The 19,699-nt window shown below is 41.8% G+C and overlaps 1 protein-coding gene across 1 annotated transcript; it reads right to left on the bottom strand.

The window, feature by feature from the left end:
* Positions 1-14,844: 14,844 nt before the first annotated feature.
* On the bottom strand, positions 14,845-18,108 carry LOC129000650 (uncharacterized). Its single transcript, XM_054427611.1, has one exon. The coding sequence runs from the start codon at positions 18,106-18,108 to the stop codon at positions 14,845-14,847; it is 3,264 nt and encodes a 1,087-aa protein (XP_054283586.1).
* Between the last annotated feature and the right edge of the window lie 1,591 nt (positions 18,109-19,699).

The raw sequence follows: 19,699 nt of genomic DNA, 5'->3' as shown, positions 1-19,699 counted from the left end.
ATGATGACGCAGTGCACTACCCGGCAGAGTTTCTTGACTCGGTGACAGCACCTGGACTACCCGCCCACGAACTTAATCTTAAAATTGGTATTCCCGTTATGCTTCTAAGAAATTTAAACCCTCCTAAATTATGCAATGGGACTCGGCTTCGAATTCGAAGTCTCCAGCGAAATGTCATAGAAGCCGAAATTCTAACAGGCTGTGGTGCGGGAGAAGTGGTGTTTGTCCCCCGGATCCCCCTCATCCCAAGCAACTATCCCTTTGAGTTTAAGCGCCTGCAATTTCCCTTAAATCCATGTTTTTCCATGACGATCAACAAATCGCAAGGTCAGACACTGTCAACAGCAGGGATTGAACTAGGTGACGCGCAATGTTTTTCACACGGACAGCTGTACGTGGCGTGCAGCCGAGTGCGATCGCCAACCAACCTTTACATACATGCCCCAGGCGGTCGAACCACTAATATAGTATATGAAGAGGCATTAAGTTAGGCAACCTTTTAATTTTTTGTGTTTTTTGTTTTTCTTCACTATTTAATATTTATTTTCAATGTATGTCATTTGTTGTTTTTGAAATTTTGATATTGTAATTTCGCTGTGACAAATGTTAAGCGCTTCAACTCTGCTATCTTTGCCAACTTTGTTATTTAAAACTTTCGAATATTTTTTAAGATTTAAGTTTTTTAATGTATTTTTATGTACTAAATTATGTTAAAATAAATTAATCATTGTTATTACAAAAAGTTTGTAACCTTATTCTTGAATAAACCCGTACGAAGAACGGGTACTCACAGCTAGTCTATATAAATAAAATTAGAGTTTTGTCTGTACATTGCTTAGAATAATGAACTTTTTGGTTATTTTTACATTTCATAGGTCAGAGAAACCGAATCAAACCTTATCTCAATTTCTGTCTGTCTGTCTGTCTGTCTGTCTGTCTGTCTATCTGTCATTCTCTTGGTAACGCTAAAATACGCACTTTATTACAACTACTCCTCAATAACTATAGCACTGTCCCGCCTGAAACTTATTTTCCAAATACTATACATATATGAGATGGTTTTAGACGTATTTCATCGAATATGAGACAGTTAGATATTTAACAGTAAACCCTTGAAAATCAAGTTTTTGTCGATTTTTGACGTGGAATTTCTGGAAGAATGTTGCTTTGTTTACAACTAATCATATGCACATGGTTTTAATTGAAATACAATCTTAATTTTGACATTGGCATACAGCTGTGATTAGAAAACGTTAGCCTATTTGAACTCAAGGTTAACCATAGCCTTATCGATTCACACAACTTAAAAACCATACGAAATGTATACTATATTATATAACTGAACACCAGTTCTGCTAATTATAACAATGGGTTTTGTACATTTCATCCATTACCGTACAAATAATTAAAATAATAATACATTAATTGGTTAGAAGTAAATTTAATTCAAATTACAGATTCAATACAAAGTATTCAATATAAAAGTTAAACATTTTAGATAACAAAATTACGATCAGCTGATTGTTATTCTTTAATATCTGTGCGCTACTAACCAGCAAACAAACTTGACCAGTTTATTATTGTTCATTACTCTTTACACCAAAATAAAAGTTATAATAGTTAATAATGTCCTAAATTATTTCACGTTTATAAATAAAAGAAAATCTACTCTTCTTTTAATTTATTTTTTTTTGAGGTAATGTTTTTAAAAAAGTTCATATTCCCATATGAATTTGCATCAATCAGATGTTTCATACTGTACAGTAGAGATATTCGTTGACATAGTGTCAAACACAAATTAAATTTGTTTACAACTAAACATATGGACAATATTTTTGTTGCTTTAGTTGAGAGGTTACAAGTTAATCTTTAATACATTATTTGTTGAAATATTTTCTATTGTTTCTAAATAAATATGTCCTGAAGAGTATGCCTCGCAAGAGAAAAAGCAATTTGGGTAGAAAAACAAATAATGCCAAGAGACAAAAATTGTGTGTATCCACGGAATCAGTTGATTATGATGATTCGGACTCTGATGATGGTGTACATAGCAATAATGAGTCGACAATTTTAAGTTCCGTTGTGGTTGAAGATTATGCACGACCTTCAACCAGTCGAGAGCGTGTCGCCCTATTTAGGTCTCAGCAGAATGAAAAAGAACGTGAAAGCAGGCGAGACACTGAACGTTTAAGATTTAGCCAAAGAATACAAAATGAGACGGAAGAGGAGCGAGAAGCTCGACGGAACAGGGACCGAATACGGCACGTCCAGAGAAAAGAAAATGAGACAGAAGAGGAGCGAGATGCACGTCGGTGCAGCAACCGAATACAGCAAGTTCAGAAGAGGGGAAACGAGACAGAGGTTGAGCGAGAAGCACGTCGGAACAGTGACCGAATACTACACGTTCGGGGGAGGGAAAACGAAACAGAGGAGGAGCAAGAAGCACGTCGGGAGAGTGACCGAATACTACATGTTCAGAGGAGGGAAAACGAGACAGATGAGAAGCGAGAAGCACGTCGGAACAGTGACCGAATAATACACGTAAGGAAGAGGGAAAATGAAACAGAGGAGGAGCAAGAAGCACGTCGGGAGAGTGACCGAAAACTACATGTTCAGAGGAGGGAAAACGAGACAGATGAGGAGCGAGAAGCACGTCGGAACAGTGACCGAATACGACACGTACGGAAGAGGGAAAACGAAACAGAGGAGGAGCAAGAAGCACGTCGGAACAATGACCGAATATTACACGTCCAGAGAAGGGAAAACGAAACAGAGGAGGAGCAAGAAGCACGTCGGGAGAGTGACCGAATACTACATGTTCAAAGGAGGGAAAACGAGACAGTGGAGGAGGGAGGAGCACGTCGAAACAGTGACCGAATCCTACACGTTCGCAGGAGGGAAAATGAAACAAGAGAAGAGAGAGAAAGTAGGCAAGAACGAGATAGAGTTCGGCAAAACCAACGTAGGAATAATGAAACTCCTGAAGAGCGGGAAGCTAGACATATAATCGACAATGATAGGTACCGTCGCACTGTTGAAGAGCAAACTCTACTTTTGCATGACGAGGCGACCCGAGTGGAGGAACTTCGAGCAAGCCAGGACATTGCTGACAGAAATGCCCGTGTTGCCGCTGATTCTGAAAGACATAGGGTGAACAGAGTCGTTGAGAGCGACGCAGAAAGACAAACTAGGATCGCGCGGGAAAGAACTCGGCATGTCGAAAGAAATTTAACAGAATGGCGAGACACACACAACAGTGGATTCCAATATGATCCTTTTACACGTTACAGTGAAGCTGCCAATATTGGAGATTTTGATAAAGTTTGTAGGTTTTGTCACGCTTTGAGTTGGTCAAAGGAACCACGTGGAATATGTTGTGCTTCTGGTAAAGTGTCCATACCGTCTATTTTGGAAGCACCTGAGCCGCTACGTACATGGATATCGGACGAATCACCTCAATCGCGAAATTTTCTTAGACATATCAGGGCCTACAATAGTGCGTTCCAAATGACTTCTTTTGGAGGTAATGAAATCCGTGAAGGACCATATATGCCTACATTTAAGGTTCAAGGACAAGTGTACCATTTGATCGGCTCTCTTTTGCCACCCCCTGGACTTCCGCCGTCTTACCTTCAGATTTACTTTGTTGGGGATGACCAAGTCCAGCTTCAAAGAAGGCAAAGTTTATTTCAAGACCTTGATCATGACATGTTGGCCGCTTTGCAAAACATGCTTCAGAATAATAACGCCTACTTGCTCAGCTTCAAAACTACTTTAGAAACATTTCCTGTAGATTCACCTGATTTCAAAATTGTTATTAGAGCCGACAGACGCCCTGCAGGGGACCACCCAGGTAGATACAATGAACCAACAGTCAATGAGGTTGCTATTTTGATGATTGGGGATCCAAGTGACCATCGAGACATCATTTTAAATTCAAGAGAACAGGGTTTGAAACGAATATATGAAACCCACCGATCTTATGATGCCCTACAATATCCCCTTATGTTTTGTAGAGGCGAAGATGGATATAGTTTCAATTTATATCATGTAAACCCGGTTACTAAACAACCAACCACAAAGAAAACTAGCTCACGAGAGTTTTACGCCTATCGCATTATGGTTAGAGAAGGTGAAGCAAATCACATTCATAAATTCAAACAGCTTTTGAACCAGTACTTGGTGGACATGTACGCTAAAGTTGAGAGTGAAAGGCTGCTGTATCTTCGTACGCACCAAAAGGAACTGAGAGCAGAGAATTACATACACCTTCAAGACGCTTTAAGACGAGACGACAACGTAGAAGAAATGGGGCAAAAGATAATTTTACCTGCCACCTTCACTGGAGGTCCTAGATATATGCATTCTCGCACACAGGACGCCTTTTGCTATGTTCGGAAGTTTGGTCGTCCAGAACTTTTCATAACAATGACAACAAATCCAAAATGGATAGAAATCACGAGTGTAATTGGAGAAAGGCAGTCTGCTCACGACCGGTATGATGTGGTATCACGAGTTTTTCATTTGAAGCTTAACTGTATGATTGCTGTTCTTATGAAAGGCCAGATTTATGGCTCAGTTCGCTGCTACATGTACTCTGTTGAATGGCAGAAACGTGGTCTTCCACACGCTCATATCCTGATTTGGCTTGAAGAATCCATTCCTCCAAATAGAATAGATCAAGTCATTTCTGCAGAGCTTCCAAATCCTGAAACTGATCCTGAACTTGCAGATATAGTCAAGACTCACATGCTGCACGGACCATGCGGAGCTTTTAATGTGCGACAGCGCAAGCTTCCCTGTATGAAGGATGGTCACTGTAGCAAAAGATACCCTAGACCATTTGTCAATGAAACGGCAACAGGAGACAATGGATACCCAACATACAGAAGGCGCTCCCCAGATGATGGAGGCCATCATGTCCTAATCAGAGTAGGTAACGATGAAATCCCTATGGACAACCGATGGGTAGTACCTTACTCGCCTGTATTGTCCCGAACATTTCTAACACATGTTAACGTTGAGTACTGTAGCAGTGTAAAATCTATAAAGTACATCTGCAAGTACATAAACAAGGGCAGTGACCAGGCCACATTTGCAGTAAGTAATGACACAGACGAAATTAAAATGTACCAAAGTGGTCGGTATATATGCACATCTGAGGCGGTATGGAGAATTTTATCATTTCCTATACATGAGAGGTTTCCCGCTGTGTTGCATTTAGAGGTCCACCTTCCAAATGAGCAAAGAGTATATTTCCAGCCAGGCAATGTTCGGGAAAGAATGGACCAAAGTACAACTCTTTTGGCCTTCTTCAATCTCTGCCAGACGGACGCCTTTTCAAGAACCCTCCTCTACAACGAGTTGCCCTATTATTACACATACTCTAAACAAAGAGGTTGGTCCAGGAGGCGGAGAGGACAACCAGTACCAGGACATCCTGACGTGAGACAAGATCCGTGCATCGGTAGGGTGTACACTGTCCATCCAAGCTGCAGTGAGCGTTACCATCTCCGACTCCTCCTACACACTGTTCGAGGTCCAACATCTTTTGAGGATCTCAAGACTGTTGATGGTGTGCTCCATCCAAATTTCCAATCCGCATGCCGTGCCCTTGGTTTACTAGAGGATGATGCGTGCTGGGAGGGCACTCTTGCAGAAGCTGCTGTTTCTGACAGTCCCACCAAGTTGAGGGATCTCTTCAGTGTCTTATTAGTATTTTGCAATGTGAGCAACCCTCTTGAGCTCTGGATCAGATTCAGAGATTCCCTCTCAGAGGACTTTTTGAGATCTGCACATCAAGTCGACATTAACACCACCTTTGAAAACAATCCTATCATATATGACCAGTGCCTAGCAAGCATTCAAGAGACAATCACTCGCATGGGAGGACTTGGGCTCGAAAGCTACAACTTACCAGTACCAGCCATAGATGTCAATCAGTTAAACCATGATTATATCAGAGAGACAAGTTACGACCATCCCGAACTCATTAGGTTTATTGAACAGTGTACGCCAACTCTCAACGAGGAGCAGCGCCAAGTGTATGAGCAAGTTTTGACGAGCATAAATGGACAAAGAAACAAGATGTTTTTTCTTGATGCTCCTGGAGGTACTGGAAAGACCTACCTCATAAAGCTGATTCTCGCAAAGGTTAGATCAAACAGTAAGATTGCTCTTGCTGTGGCCTCTTCTGGCATTGCAGCAACCCTTCTGCCAGGTGGAAGAACTGCCCATTCCATGTTCAAAATCCCAATAAATGTAGAGCATATGGACATCCCGATTTGTTCTATATCGAAGAGCGCTCCCATGGCACGAGTTCTACAAGCAGCCTCCTTAATAGTCTGGGACGAGTGTACGATGTCCAATAAACTGACAATCGAGGCCCTCGACAGAACACTCAAAGATATGAGGAACAGTAATAAGATCATGGGTGGAGTGACGGTATTGTTCTCTGGTGACTTCCGCCAAACTCTGCCAGTTGTAGTGAGAGGCACAAGGGCGGATGAAATTAACGCCTCTATGAAAAGATCTACCCTATGGCCAATAATGAACAAACTGGCGTTAACAAAGAACATGCGGGCCAATATTGGAAATGAGGTGGAAGAATTCTCCAATGTTCTGTTAAAGTTGGGAGATGGAAAGCTGGGTAACGTTGATGGAACTATCGATATACCACCTTCTCTTGGTGTTATTGTTCAAACCCAAGATGAACTCATCGAGAAAGTCTATCCAGGAATTGAAGACCTCCCAAACAAGAGCAGTGCCTGGTTATGCAATAGGGCTATTCTCACTCCAAAAAATGAAGTTTCAACAAAGATAAATAAGAAAGTGATGTCCCTATTCCTAAGCGAGGACAAGACATATTTGTCGGTGAACACAGTTCTAAGAAATGATGACGCAGTGCACTACCCGGCAGAGTTTCTTGACTCGGTGACAGCACCTGGACTACCCGCCCACGAACTTAATCTTAAAATTGGTATTCCCGTTATGCTTCTAAGAAATTTAAACCCTCCTAAATTATGCAATGGGACTCGGCTTCGAATTCGAAGTCTCCAGCGAAATGTCATAGAAGCCGAAATTCTAACAGGCTGTGGTGCGGGAGAAGTGGTGTTTGTCCCCCGGATCCCACTCATCCCAAGCAACTATCCCTTTGAGTTTAAGCGCCTGCAATTTCCCTTAAATCCATGTTTTTCCATGACGATCAACAAATCGCAAGGTCAGACACTGTCAACAGCAGGGATTGAACTAGGTGACGCGCAATGTTTTTCACACGGACAGCTGTACGTGGCGTGCAGCCGAGTGCGATCGCCAACCAACCTTTACATACATGCCCCAGGCGGTCGAACCACTAATATAGTATATGAAGAGGCATTAAGTTAGGCAACCTTTTAATTTTTTGTGTTTTTTGTTTTTCTTCACTATTTAATATTTATTTTCAATGTATGTCATTTGTTGTTTTTGAAATTTTGATATTGTAATTTCGCTGTGACAAATGTTAAGCGCTTCAACTCTGCTATCTTTGCCAACTTTGTTATTTAAAACTTTCGAATATTTTTCAAGATTTAAGTTTTTTAATGTATTTTTATGTACTAAATTATGTTAAAATAAATTAATCATTGTTATTACAAAAAGTTCGTAACCTTATTCTTGAATAAACCCGTACGAAGAACGGGTACTCACAGCTAGTCTATATAAATAAAATTAGAGTTTTGTCTGTACATTGCTTAGAATAATGAACTTTTTGGTTATTTTTACATTTCATAGGTCAGAGAAACCGAATCAAACCTTATCTCAATTTCTGTCTGTCTGTCTGTCTGTCTGTCTGTCTGTCTATCTGTCATTCTCTTGGTAACGCTAAAATACGCACTTTATTACAACTACTCCTCAATAACTATAGCACTGTCCCGCCTGAAACTTATTTTCCAAATACTATACATATATGAGATGGTTTTAGACGTATTTCATCGAATATGAGACAGTTAGATATTTAACAGTAAACCCTTGAAAATCAAGTTTTTGTCGATTTTTGACGTGGAATTTCTGGAAGAATGTTGCTTTGTTTACAACTAATCATATGCACATGGTTTTAATTGAAATACAATCTTAATTTTGACATTGGCATACAGCTGTGATTAGAAAACGTTAGCCTATTTGAACTCAAGGTTAACCATAGCCTTATCGATTCACACAACTTAAAAACCATACGAAATGTATACTATATTATATAACTGAACACCAGTTCTGCTAATTATAACAATGGGTTTTGTACATTTCATCCATTACCGTACAAATAATTAAAATAATAATACATTAATTGGTTAGAAGTAAATTTAATTCAAATTACAGATTCAATACAAAGTATTCAATATAAAAGTTAAACATTTTAGATAACAAAATTACGATCAGCTGATTGTTATTCTTTAATATCTGTGCGCTACTAACCAGCAAACAAACTTGACCAGTTTATTATTGTTCATTACTCTTTACACCAAAATAAAAGTTATAATAGTTAATAATGTCCTAAATTATTTCACGTTTATAAATAAAAGAAAATCTACTCTTCTTTTAATTTATTTTTTTTTGAGGTAATGTTTTTAAAAAAGTTCATATTCCCATATGAATTTGCATCAATCAGATGTTTCATACTGTACAGTAGAGATATTCGTTGACATAGTGTCAAACACAAATTAAATTTGTTTACAACTAAACATATGGACAATATTTTTGTTGCTTTAGTTGAGAGGTTACAAGTTAATCTTTAATACATTATTTGTTGAAATATTTTCTATTGTTTCTAAATAAATATGTCCTGAAGAGTATGCCTCGCAAGAGAAAAAGCAATTTGGGTAGAAAAACAAATAATGCCAAGAGACAAAAATTGTGTGTATCCACGGAATCAGTTGATTATGATGATTCGGACTCTGATGATGGTGTACATAGCAATAATGAGTCGACAATTTTAAGTTCCGTTGTGGTTGAAGATTATGCACGACCTTCAACCAGTCGAGAGCGTGTCGCCCTATTTAGGTCTCAGCAGAATGAAAAAGAACGTGAAAGCAGGCGAGACACTGAACGTTTAAGATTTAGCCAAAGAATACAAAATGAGACGGAAGAGGAGCGAGAAGCTCGACGGAACAGGGACCGAATACGGCACGTCCAGAGAAAAGAAAATGAGACAGAAGAGGAGCGAGATGCACGTCGGTGCAGCAACCGAATACAGCAAGTTCAGAAGAGGGGAAACGAGACAGAGGTTGAGCGAGAAGCACGTCGGAACAGTGACCGAATACTACACGTTCGGGGGAGGGAAAACGAAACAGAGGAGGAGCAAGAAGCACGTCGGGAGAGTGACCGAATACTACATGTTCAGAGGAGGGAAAACGAGACAGATGAGAAGCGAGAAGCACGTCGGAACAGTGACCGAATAATACACGTAAGGAAGAGGGAAAATGAAACAGAGGAGGAGCAAGAAGCACGTCGGGAGAGTGACCGAAAACTACATGTTCAGAGGAGGGAAAACGAGACAGATGAGGAGCGAGAAGCACGTCGGAACAGTGACCGAATACGACACGTACGGAAGAGGGAAAACGAAACAGAGGAGGAGCAAGAAGCACGTCGGAACAATGACCGAATATTACACGTCCAGAGAAGGGAAAACGAAACAGAGGAGGAGCAAGAAGCACGTCGGGAGAGTGACCGAATACTACATGTTCAAAGGAGGGAAAACGAGACAGTGGAGGAGGGAGGAGCACGTCGAAACAGTGACCGAATCCTACACGTTCGCAGGAGGGAAAATGAAACAAGAGAAGAGAGAGAAAGTAGGCAAGAACGAGATAGAGTTCGGCAAAACCAACGTAGGAATAATGAAACTCCTGAAGAGCGGGAAGCTAGACATATAATCGACAATGATAGGTACCGTCGCACTGTTGAAGAGCAAACTCTACTTTTGCATGACGAGGCGACCCGAGTGGAGGAACTTCGAGCAAGCCAGGACATTGCTGACAGAAATGCCCGTGTTGCCGCTGATTCTGAAAGACATAGGGTGAACAGAGTCGTTGAGAGCGACGCAGAAAGACAAACTAGGATCGCGCGGGAAAGAACTCGGCATGTCGAAAGAAATTTAACAGAATGGCGAGACACACACAACAGTGGATTCCAATATGATCCTTTTACACGTTACAGTGAAGCTGCCAATATTGGAGATTTTGATAAAGTTTGTAGGTTTTGTCACGCTTTGAGTTGGTCAAAGGAACCACGTGGAATATGTTGTGCTTCTGGTAAAGTGTCCATACCGTCTATTTTGGAAGCACCTGAGCCGCTACGTACATGGATATCGGACGAATCACCTCAATCGCGAAATTTTCTTAGACATATCAGGGCCTACAATAGTGCGTTCCAAATGACTTCTTTTGGAGGTAATGAAATCCGTGAAGGACCATATATGCCTACATTTAAGGTTCAAGGACAAGTGTACCATTTGATCGGCTCTCTTTTGCCACCCCCTGGACTTCCGCCGTCTTACCTTCAGATTTACTTTGTTGGGGATGACCAAGTCCAGCTTCAAAGAAGGCAAAGTTTATTTCAAGACCTTGATCATGACATGTTGGCCGCTTTGCAAAACATGCTTCAGAATAATAACGCCTACTTGCTCAGCTTCAAAACTACTTTAGAAACATTTCCTGTAGATTCACCTGATTTCAAAATTGTTATTAGAGCCGACAGACGCCCTGCAGGGGACCACCCAGGTAGATACAATGAACCAACAGTCAATGAGGTTGCTATTTTGATGATTGGGGATCCAAGTGACCATCGAGACATCATTTTAAATTCAAGAGAACAGGGTTTGAAACGAATATATGAAACCCACCGATCTTATGATGCCCTACAATATCCCCTTATGTTTTGTAGAGGCGAAGATGGATATAGTTTCAATTTATATCATGTAAACCCGGTTACTAAACAACCAACCACAAAGAAAACTAGCTCACGAGAGTTTTACGCCTATCGCATTATGGTTAGAGAAGGTGAAGCAAATCACATTCATAAATTCAAACAGCTTTTGAACCAGTACTTGGTGGACATGTACGCTAAAGTTGAGAGTGAAAGGCTGCTGTATCTTCGTACGCACCAAAAGGAACTGAGAGCAGAGAATTACATACACCTTCAAGACGCTTTAAGACGAGACGACAACGTAGAAGAAATGGGGCAAAAGATAATTTTACCTGCCACCTTCACTGGAGGTCCTAGATATATGCATTCTCGCACACAGGACGCCTTTTGCTATGTTCGGAAGTTTGGTCGTCCAGAACTTTTCATAACAATGACAACAAATCCAAAATGGATAGAAATCACGAGTGTAATTGGAGAAAGGCAGTCTGCTCACGACCGGTATGATGTGGTATCACGAGTTTTTCATTTGAAGCTTAACTGTATGATTGCTGTTCTTATGAAAGGCCAGATTTATGGCTCAGTTCGCTGCTACATGTACTCTGTTGAATGGCAGAAACGTGGTCTTCCACACGCTCATATCCTGATTTGGCTTGAAGAATCCATTCCTCCAAATAGAATAGATCAAGTCATTTCTGCAGAGCTCCCAAATCCTGAAACTGATCCTGAACTTGCAGATATAGTCAAGACTCACATGCTGCACGGACCATGCGGAGCTTTTAATGTGCGACAGCGCAAGCTTCCCTGTATGAAGGATGGTCACTGTAGCAAAAGATACCCTAGACCATTTGTCAATGAAACGGCAACAGGAGACAATGGATACCCAACATACAGAAGGCGCTCCCCAGATGATGGAGGCCATCATGTCCTAATCAGAGTAGGTAACGATGAAATCCCTATGGACAACCGATGGGTAGTACCTTACTCGCCTGTATTGTCCCGAACATTTCTAACACATGTTAACGTTGAGTACTGTAGCAGTGTAAAATCTATAAAGTACATCTGCAAGTACATAAACAAGGGCAGTGACCAGGTCACATTTGCAGTAAGTAATGACACAGACGAAATTAAAATGTACCAAAGTGGTCGGTATATATGCACATCTGAGGCGGTATGGAGAATTTTATCATTTCCTATACATGAGAGGTTTCCCGCTGTGTTGCATTTAGAGGTCCACCTTCCAAATGAGCAAAGAGTATATTTCCAGCCAGGCAATGTTCGGGAAATAATGGACCAAAGTACAACTCTTTTGGCCTTCTTCAATCTCTGCCAGACGGACGCCTTTTCAAGAACCCTCCTCTACAACGAGTTGCCCTATTATTACACATACTCTAAACAAAGAGGTTGGTCCAGGAGGCGGAGAGGACAACCAGTACCAGGACATCCTGACGTGAGACAAGATCCGTGCATCGGTAGGGTGTACACTGTCCATCCAAGCTGCAGTGAGCGTTACCATCTCCGACTCCTCCTACACACTGTTCGAGGTCCAACATCTTTTGAGGATCTCAAGACTGTTGATGGTGTGCTCCATCCAAATTTCCAATCCGCATGCCGTGCCCTTGGTTTACTAGAGGATGATGCGTGCTGGGAGGGCACTCTTGCAGAAGCTGCTGTTTCTGACAGTCCCACCAAGTTGAGGGATCTCTTCAGTGTCTTATTAGTATTTTGCAATGTGAGCAACCCTCTTGAGCTCTGGATCAGATTCAGAGATTCCCTCTCAGAGGACTTTTTGAGATCTGCACATCAAGTCGACATTAACACCACCTTTGAAAACAATCCTATCATATATGACCAGTGCCTAGCAAGCATTCAAGAGACAATCACTCGCATGGGAGGACTTGGGCTCGAAAGCTACAACTTACCAGTACCAGCCATAGATGTCAATCAGTTAAACCATGATTATATCAGAGAGACAAGTTACGACCATCCCGAACTCATTAGGTTTATTGAACAGTGTACGCCAACTCTCAACGAGGAGCAGCGCCAAGTGTATGAGCAAGTTTTGACGAGCATAAATGGACAAAGAAACAAGATGTTTTTTCTTGATGCTCCTGGAGGTACTGGAAAGACCTACCTCATAAAGCTGATTCTCGCAAAGGTTAGATCAAACAGTAAGATTGCTCTTGCTGTGGCCTCTTCTGGCATTGCAGCAACCCTTCTGCCAGGTGGAAGAACTGCCCATTCCATGTTCAAAATCCCAATAAATGTAGAGCATATGGACATCCCGATTTGTTCTATATCGAAGAGCGCTCCCATGGCACGAGTTCTACAAGCAGCCTCCTTAATAGTCTGGGACGAGTGTACGATGTCCAATAAACTGACAATCGAGGCCCTCGACAGAACACTCAAAGATATGAGGAACAGTAATAAGATCATGGGTGGAGTGACGGTATTGTTCTCTGGTGACTTCCGCCAAACTCTGCCAGTTGTAGTGAGAGGCACAAGGGCGGATGAAATTAACGCCTCTATGAAAAGATCTACCCTATGGCCAATAATGAACAAACTGGCGTTAACAAAGAACATGCGGGCCAATATTGGAAATGAGGTGGAAGAATTCTCCAATGTTCTGTTAAAGTTGGGAGATGGAAAGCTGGGTAACGTTGATGGAACTATCGATATACCACCTTCTCTTGGTGTTATTGTTCAAACCCAAGATGAACTCATCGAGAAAGTCTATCCAGGAATTGAAGACCTCCCAAACAAGAGCAGTGCCTGGTTATGCAATAGGGCTATTCTCACTCCAAAAAATGAAGTTTCAACAAAGATAAATAAGAAAGTGATGTCCCTATTCCTAAGCGAGGACAAGACATATTTGTCGGTGAACACAGTTCTAAGAAATGATGACGCAGTGCACTACCCGGCAGAGTTTCTTGACTCGGTGACAGCACCTGGACTACCCGCCCACGAACTTAATCTTAAAATTGGTATTCCCGTTATGCTTCTAAGAAATTTAAACCCTCCTAAATTATGCAATGGGACTCGGCTTCGAATTCGAAGTCTCCAGCGAAATGTCATAGAAGCCGAAATTCTAACAGGCTGTGGTGCGGGAGAAGTGGTGTTTGTCCCCCGGATCCCACTCATCCCAAGCAACTATCCCTTTGAGTTTAAGCGCCTGCAATTTCCCTTAAATCCATGTTTTTCCATGACGATCAACAAATCGCAAGGTCAGACACTGTCAACAGCAGGGATTGAACTAGGTGACGCGCAATGTTTTTCACACGGACAGCTGTACGTGGCGTGCAGCCGAGTGCGATCGCCAACCAACCTTTACATACATGCCCCAGGCGGTCGAACCACTAATATAGTATATGAAGAGGCATTAAGTTAGGCAACCTTTTAATTTTTTGTGTTTTTTGTTTTTCTTCACTATTTAATATTTATTTTCAATGTATGTCATTTGTTGTTTTTGAAATTTTGATATTGTAATTTCGCTGTGACAAATGTTAAGCGCTTCAACTCTGCTATCTTTGCCAACTTTGTTATTTAAAACTTTCGAATATTTTTCAAGATTTAAGTTTTTTAATGTATTTTTATGTACTAAATTATGTTAAAATAAATTAATCATTGTTATTACAAAAAGTTTGTAACCTTATTCTTGAATAAACCCGTACGAAGAACGGGTTTATTCAAGAATAAGGTTACAAACTTTTTGTAATAACAATGATTAATTTATTTTAACATAATTTAGTACATAAAAATACATTAAAAAACTTAAATCTTGAAAAATATTCGAAAGTTTTAAATAACAAAGTTGGCAAAGATAGCAGAGTTGAAGCGCTTAACATTTGTCACAGCGAAATTACAATATCAAAATTTCAAAAACAACAAATGACATACATTGAAAATAAATATTAAATAGTGAAGAAAAACAAAAAACACAAAAAATTAAAAGGTTGCCTAACTTAATGCCTCTTCATATACTATATTAGTGGTTCGACCGCCTGGGGCATGTATGTAAAGGTTGGTTGGCGATCGCACTCGGCTGCACGCCACGTACAGCTGTCCGTGTGAAAAACATTGCGCGTCACCTAGTTCAATCCCTGCTGTTGACAGTGTCTGACCTTGCGATTTGTTGATCGTCATGGAAAAACATGGATTTAAGGGAAATTGCAGGCGCTTAAACTCAAAGGGATAGTTGCTTGGGATGAGTGGGATCCGGGGGACAAACACCACTTCTCCCGCACCACAGCCTGTTAGAATTTCGGCTTCTATGACATTTCGCTGGAGACTTCGAATTCGAAGCCGAGTCCCATTGCATAATTTAGGAGGGTTTAAATTTCTTAGAAGCATAACGGGAATACCAATTTTAAGATTAAGTTCGTGGGCGGGTAGTCCAGGTGCTGTCACCGAGTCAAGAAACTCTGCCGGGTAGTGCACTGCGTCATCATTTCTTAGAACTGTGTTCACCGACAAATATGTCTTGTCCTCGCTTAGGAATAGGGACATCACTTTCTTATTTATCTTTGTTGAAACTTCATTTTTTGGAGTGAGAATAGCCCTATTGCATAACCAGGCACTGCTCTTGTTTGGGAGGTCTTCAATTCCTGGATAGACTTTCTCGATGAGTTCATCTTGGGTTTGAACAATAACACCAAGAGAAGGTGGTATATCGATAGTTCCATCAACGTTACCCAGCTTTCCATCTCCCAACTTTAACAGAACATTGGAGAATTCTTCCACCTCATTTCCAATATTGGCCCGCATGTTCTTTGTTAACGCCAGTTTGTTCATTATTGGCCATAGGGTAGATCTTTTCATAGAGGCGTTAATTTCATCCGCCCTTGTGCCTCTCACTACAACTGGCAGAGTTTGGCGGAAGTCACCAGAGAACAATACCGTCACTCCACCCATGATCTTATTACTGTTCCTCATATCTTTGAGTGTTCTGTCGAGGGCCTCGATTGTCAGTTTATTGGACATCGTACACTCGTCCCAGACTATTAAGGAGGCTGCTTGTAGAACTCGTGCCATGGGAGCGCTCTTCGATATAGAACAAATCGGGATGTCCATATGCTCTACATTTATTGGGATTTTGAACATGGAATGGGCAGTTCTTCCACCTGGCAGAAGGGTTGCTGCAATGCCAGAAGAGGCCACAGCAAGAGCAATCTTACTGTTTGATCTAACCTTTGCGAGAATCAGCTTTATGAGGTAGGTCTTTCCAGTACCTCCAGGAGCATCAAGAAAAAACATCTTGTTTCTTTGTCCATTTATGCTCGTCAAAACTTGCTCATACACTTGGCGCTGCTCCTCGTTGAGAGTTGGCGTACACTGTTCAATAAACCTAATGAGTTCGGGATGGTCGTAACTTGTCTCTCTGATATAATCATGGTTTAACTGATTGACATCTATGGCTGGTACTGGTAAGTTGTAGCTTTCGAGCCCAAGTCCTCCCATGCGAGTGATTGTCTCTTGAATGCTTGCTAGGCACTGGTCATATATGATAGGATTGTTTTCAAAGGTGGTGTTAATGTCGACTTGATGTGCAGATCTCAAAAAGTCCTCTGAGAGGGAATCTCTGAATCTGATCCAGAGCTCAAGAGGGTTGCTCACATTGCAAAATACTAATAAGACACTGAAGAGATCCCTCAACTTGGTGGGACTGTCAGAAACAGCAGCTTCTGCAAGAGTGCCCTCCCAGCACGCATCATCCTCTAGTAAACCAAGGGCACGGCATGCGGATTGGAAATTTGGATGGAGCACACCATCAACAGTCTTGAGATCCTCAAAAGATGTTGGACCTCGAACAGTGTGTAGGAGGAGTCGGAGATGGTAACGCTCACTGCAGCTTGGATGGACAGTGTACACCCTACCGATGCACGGATCTTGTCTCACGTCAGGATGTCCTGGTACTGGTTGTCCTCTCCGCCTCCTGGACCAACCTCTTTGTTTAGAGTATGTGTAATAATAGGGCAACTCGTTGTAGAGGAGGGTTCTTGAAAAGGCGTCCGTCTGGCAGAGATTGAAGAAGGCCAAAAGAGTTGTACTTTGGTCCATTATTTCCCGAACATTGCCTGGCTGGAAATATACTCTTTGCTCATTTGGAAGGTGGACCTCTAAATGCAACACAGCGGGAAACCTCTCATGTATAGGAAATGATAAAATTCTCCATACCGCCTCAGATGTGCATATATACCGACCACTTTGGTACATTTTAATTTCGTCTGTGTCATTACTTACTGCAAATGTGGCCTGGTCACTGCCCTTGTTTATGTACTTGCAGATGTACTTTATAGATTTTACACTGCTACAGTACTCAACGTTAACATGTGTTAGAAATGTTCGGGACAATACAGGCGAGTAAGGTACTACCCATCGGTTGTCCATAGGGATTTCATCGTTACCTACTCTGATTAGGACATGATGGCCTCCATCATCTGGGGAGCGCCTTCTGTATGTTGGGTATCCATTGTCTCCTGTTGCCGTTTCATTGACAAATGGTCTAGGGTATCTTTTGCTACAGTGACCATCCTTCATACAGGGAAGCTTGCGCTGTCGCACATTAAAAGCTCCGCATGGTCCGTGCAGCATGTGAGTCTTGACTATATCTGCAAGTTCAGGATCAGTTTCAGGATTTGGAAGCTCTGCAGAAATGACTTGATCTATTCTATTTGGAGGAATGGATTCTTCAAGCCAAATCAGGATATGAGCGTGTGGAAGACCACGTTTCTGCCATTCAACAGAGTACATGTAGCAGCGAACTGAGCCATAAATCTGGCCTTTCATAAGAACAGCAATCATACAGTTAAGCTTCAAATGAAAAACTCGTGATACCACATCATACCGGTCGTGAGCAGACTGCCTTTCTCCAATTACACTCGTGATTTCTATCCATTTTGGATTTGTTGTCATTGTTATGAAAAGTTCTGAACGACCAAACTTCCGAACATAGCAAAAGGCGTCCTGTGTGCGAGAATGCATATATCTAGGACCTCCAGTAAAGGTGGCAGGTAAAATTATCTTTTGCCCCATTTCTTCTACGTTGTCGTCTCGTCTTAAAGCGTCTTGAAGGTGTATGTAATTCTCTGCTCTCAGTTCCTTTTGGTGCGTACGAAGATACAGCAGCCTTTCACTCTCAACTTTAGCGTACATGTCCACCAAGTACTGGTTCAAAAGCTGTTTGAATTTATGAATGTGATTTGCTTCACCTTCTCTAACCATAATGCGATAGGCGTAAAACTCTCGTGAGCTAGTTTTCTTTGTGGTTGGTTGTTTAGTAACCGGGTTTACATGATATAAATTGAAACTATATCCATCTTCGCCTCTACAAAACATAAGGGGATATTGTAGGGCATCATAAGATCGGTGGGTTTCATATATTCGTTTCAAACCCTGTTCTCTTGAATTTAAAATGATGTCTCGATGGTCACTTGGATCCCCAATCATCAAAATAGCAACCTCATTGACTGTTGGTTCATTGTATCTACCTGGGTGGTCCCCTGCAGGGCGTCTGTCGGCTCTAATAACAATTTTGAAATCAGGTGAATCTACAGGAAATGTTTCTAAAGTAGTTTTGAAGCTGAGCAAGTAGGCGTTATTATTCTGAAGCATGTTTTGCAAAGCGGCCAACATGTCATGATCAAGGTCTTGAAATAAACTTTGCCTTCTTTGAAGCTGGACTTGGTCATCCCCAACAAAGTAAATCTGAAGGTAAGACGGCGGAAGTCCAGGGGGTGGCAAAAGAGAGCCGATCAAATGGTACACTTGTCCTTGGACCTTAAATGTAGGCATATATGGTCCTTCACGGATTTCATTACCTCCAAAAGAAGTCATTTGGAACGCACTATTGTAGGCCCTGATATGTCTAAGAAAATTTCGCGATTGAGGTGATTCGTCCGATATCCATGTACGTAGCGGCTCAGGTGCTTCCAAAATAGACGGTATGGACACTTTACCAGAAGCACAACATATTCCACGTGGTTCCTTTGACCAACTCAAAGCGTGACAAAACCTACAAACTTTATCAAAATCTCCAATATTGGCAGCTTCACTGTAACGTGTAAAAGGATCATATTGGAATCCACTGTTGTGTGTGTCTCGCCATTCTGTTAAATTTCTTTCGACATGCCGAGTTCTTTCCCGCGCGATCCTAGTTTGTCTTTCTGCGTCGCTCTCAACGACTCTGTTCACCCTATGTCTTTCAGAATCAGCGGCAACACGGGCATTTCTGTCAGCAATGTCCTGGCTTGCTCGAAGTTCCTCCACTCGGGTCGCCTCGTCATGCAAAAGTAGAGTTTGCTCTTCAACAGTGCGACGGTACCTATCATTGTCGATTATATGTCTAGCTTCCCGCTCTTCAGGAGTTTCATTATTCCTACGTTGGTTTTGCCGAACTCTATCTCGTTCTTGCCTACTTTCTCTCTCTTCTCTTGTTTCATTTTCCCTCCTGCGAACGTGTAGGATTCGGTCACTGTTTCGACGTGCTCCTCCCTCCTCCACTGTCTCGTTTTCCCTCCTTTGAACATGTAGTATTCGGTCACTCTCCCGACGTGCTTCTTGCTCCTCCTCTGTTTCGTTTTCCCTTCTCTGGACGTGTAATATTCGGTCATTGTTCCGACGTGCTTCTTGCTCCTCCTCTGTTTCGTTTTCCCTCTTCCGTACGTGTCGTATTCGGTCACTGTTCCGACGTGCTTCTCGCTCCTCATCTGTCTCGTTTTCCCTCCTCTGAACATGTAGTATTCGGTCACTCTCCCGACGTGCTTCTTGCTCCTCCTCTGTTTCGTTTTCCCTCCCCCGAACGTGTAGTATTCGG

The sequence above is a fragment of the Macrosteles quadrilineatus genome, unplaced genomic scaffold (assembly GCF_028750875.1).
Source record: "Macrosteles quadrilineatus isolate MER2022 unplaced genomic scaffold, UCM_ALF_1.0 Scaffold_8__2_contigs__length_117827958, whole genome shotgun sequence".
In the NCBI taxonomy this organism is placed as follows: Eukaryota; Metazoa; Arthropoda; class Insecta; order Hemiptera; family Cicadellidae; genus Macrosteles; species Macrosteles quadrilineatus.
This window is presented reverse-complemented; position numbering and strand designations above follow the sequence as displayed.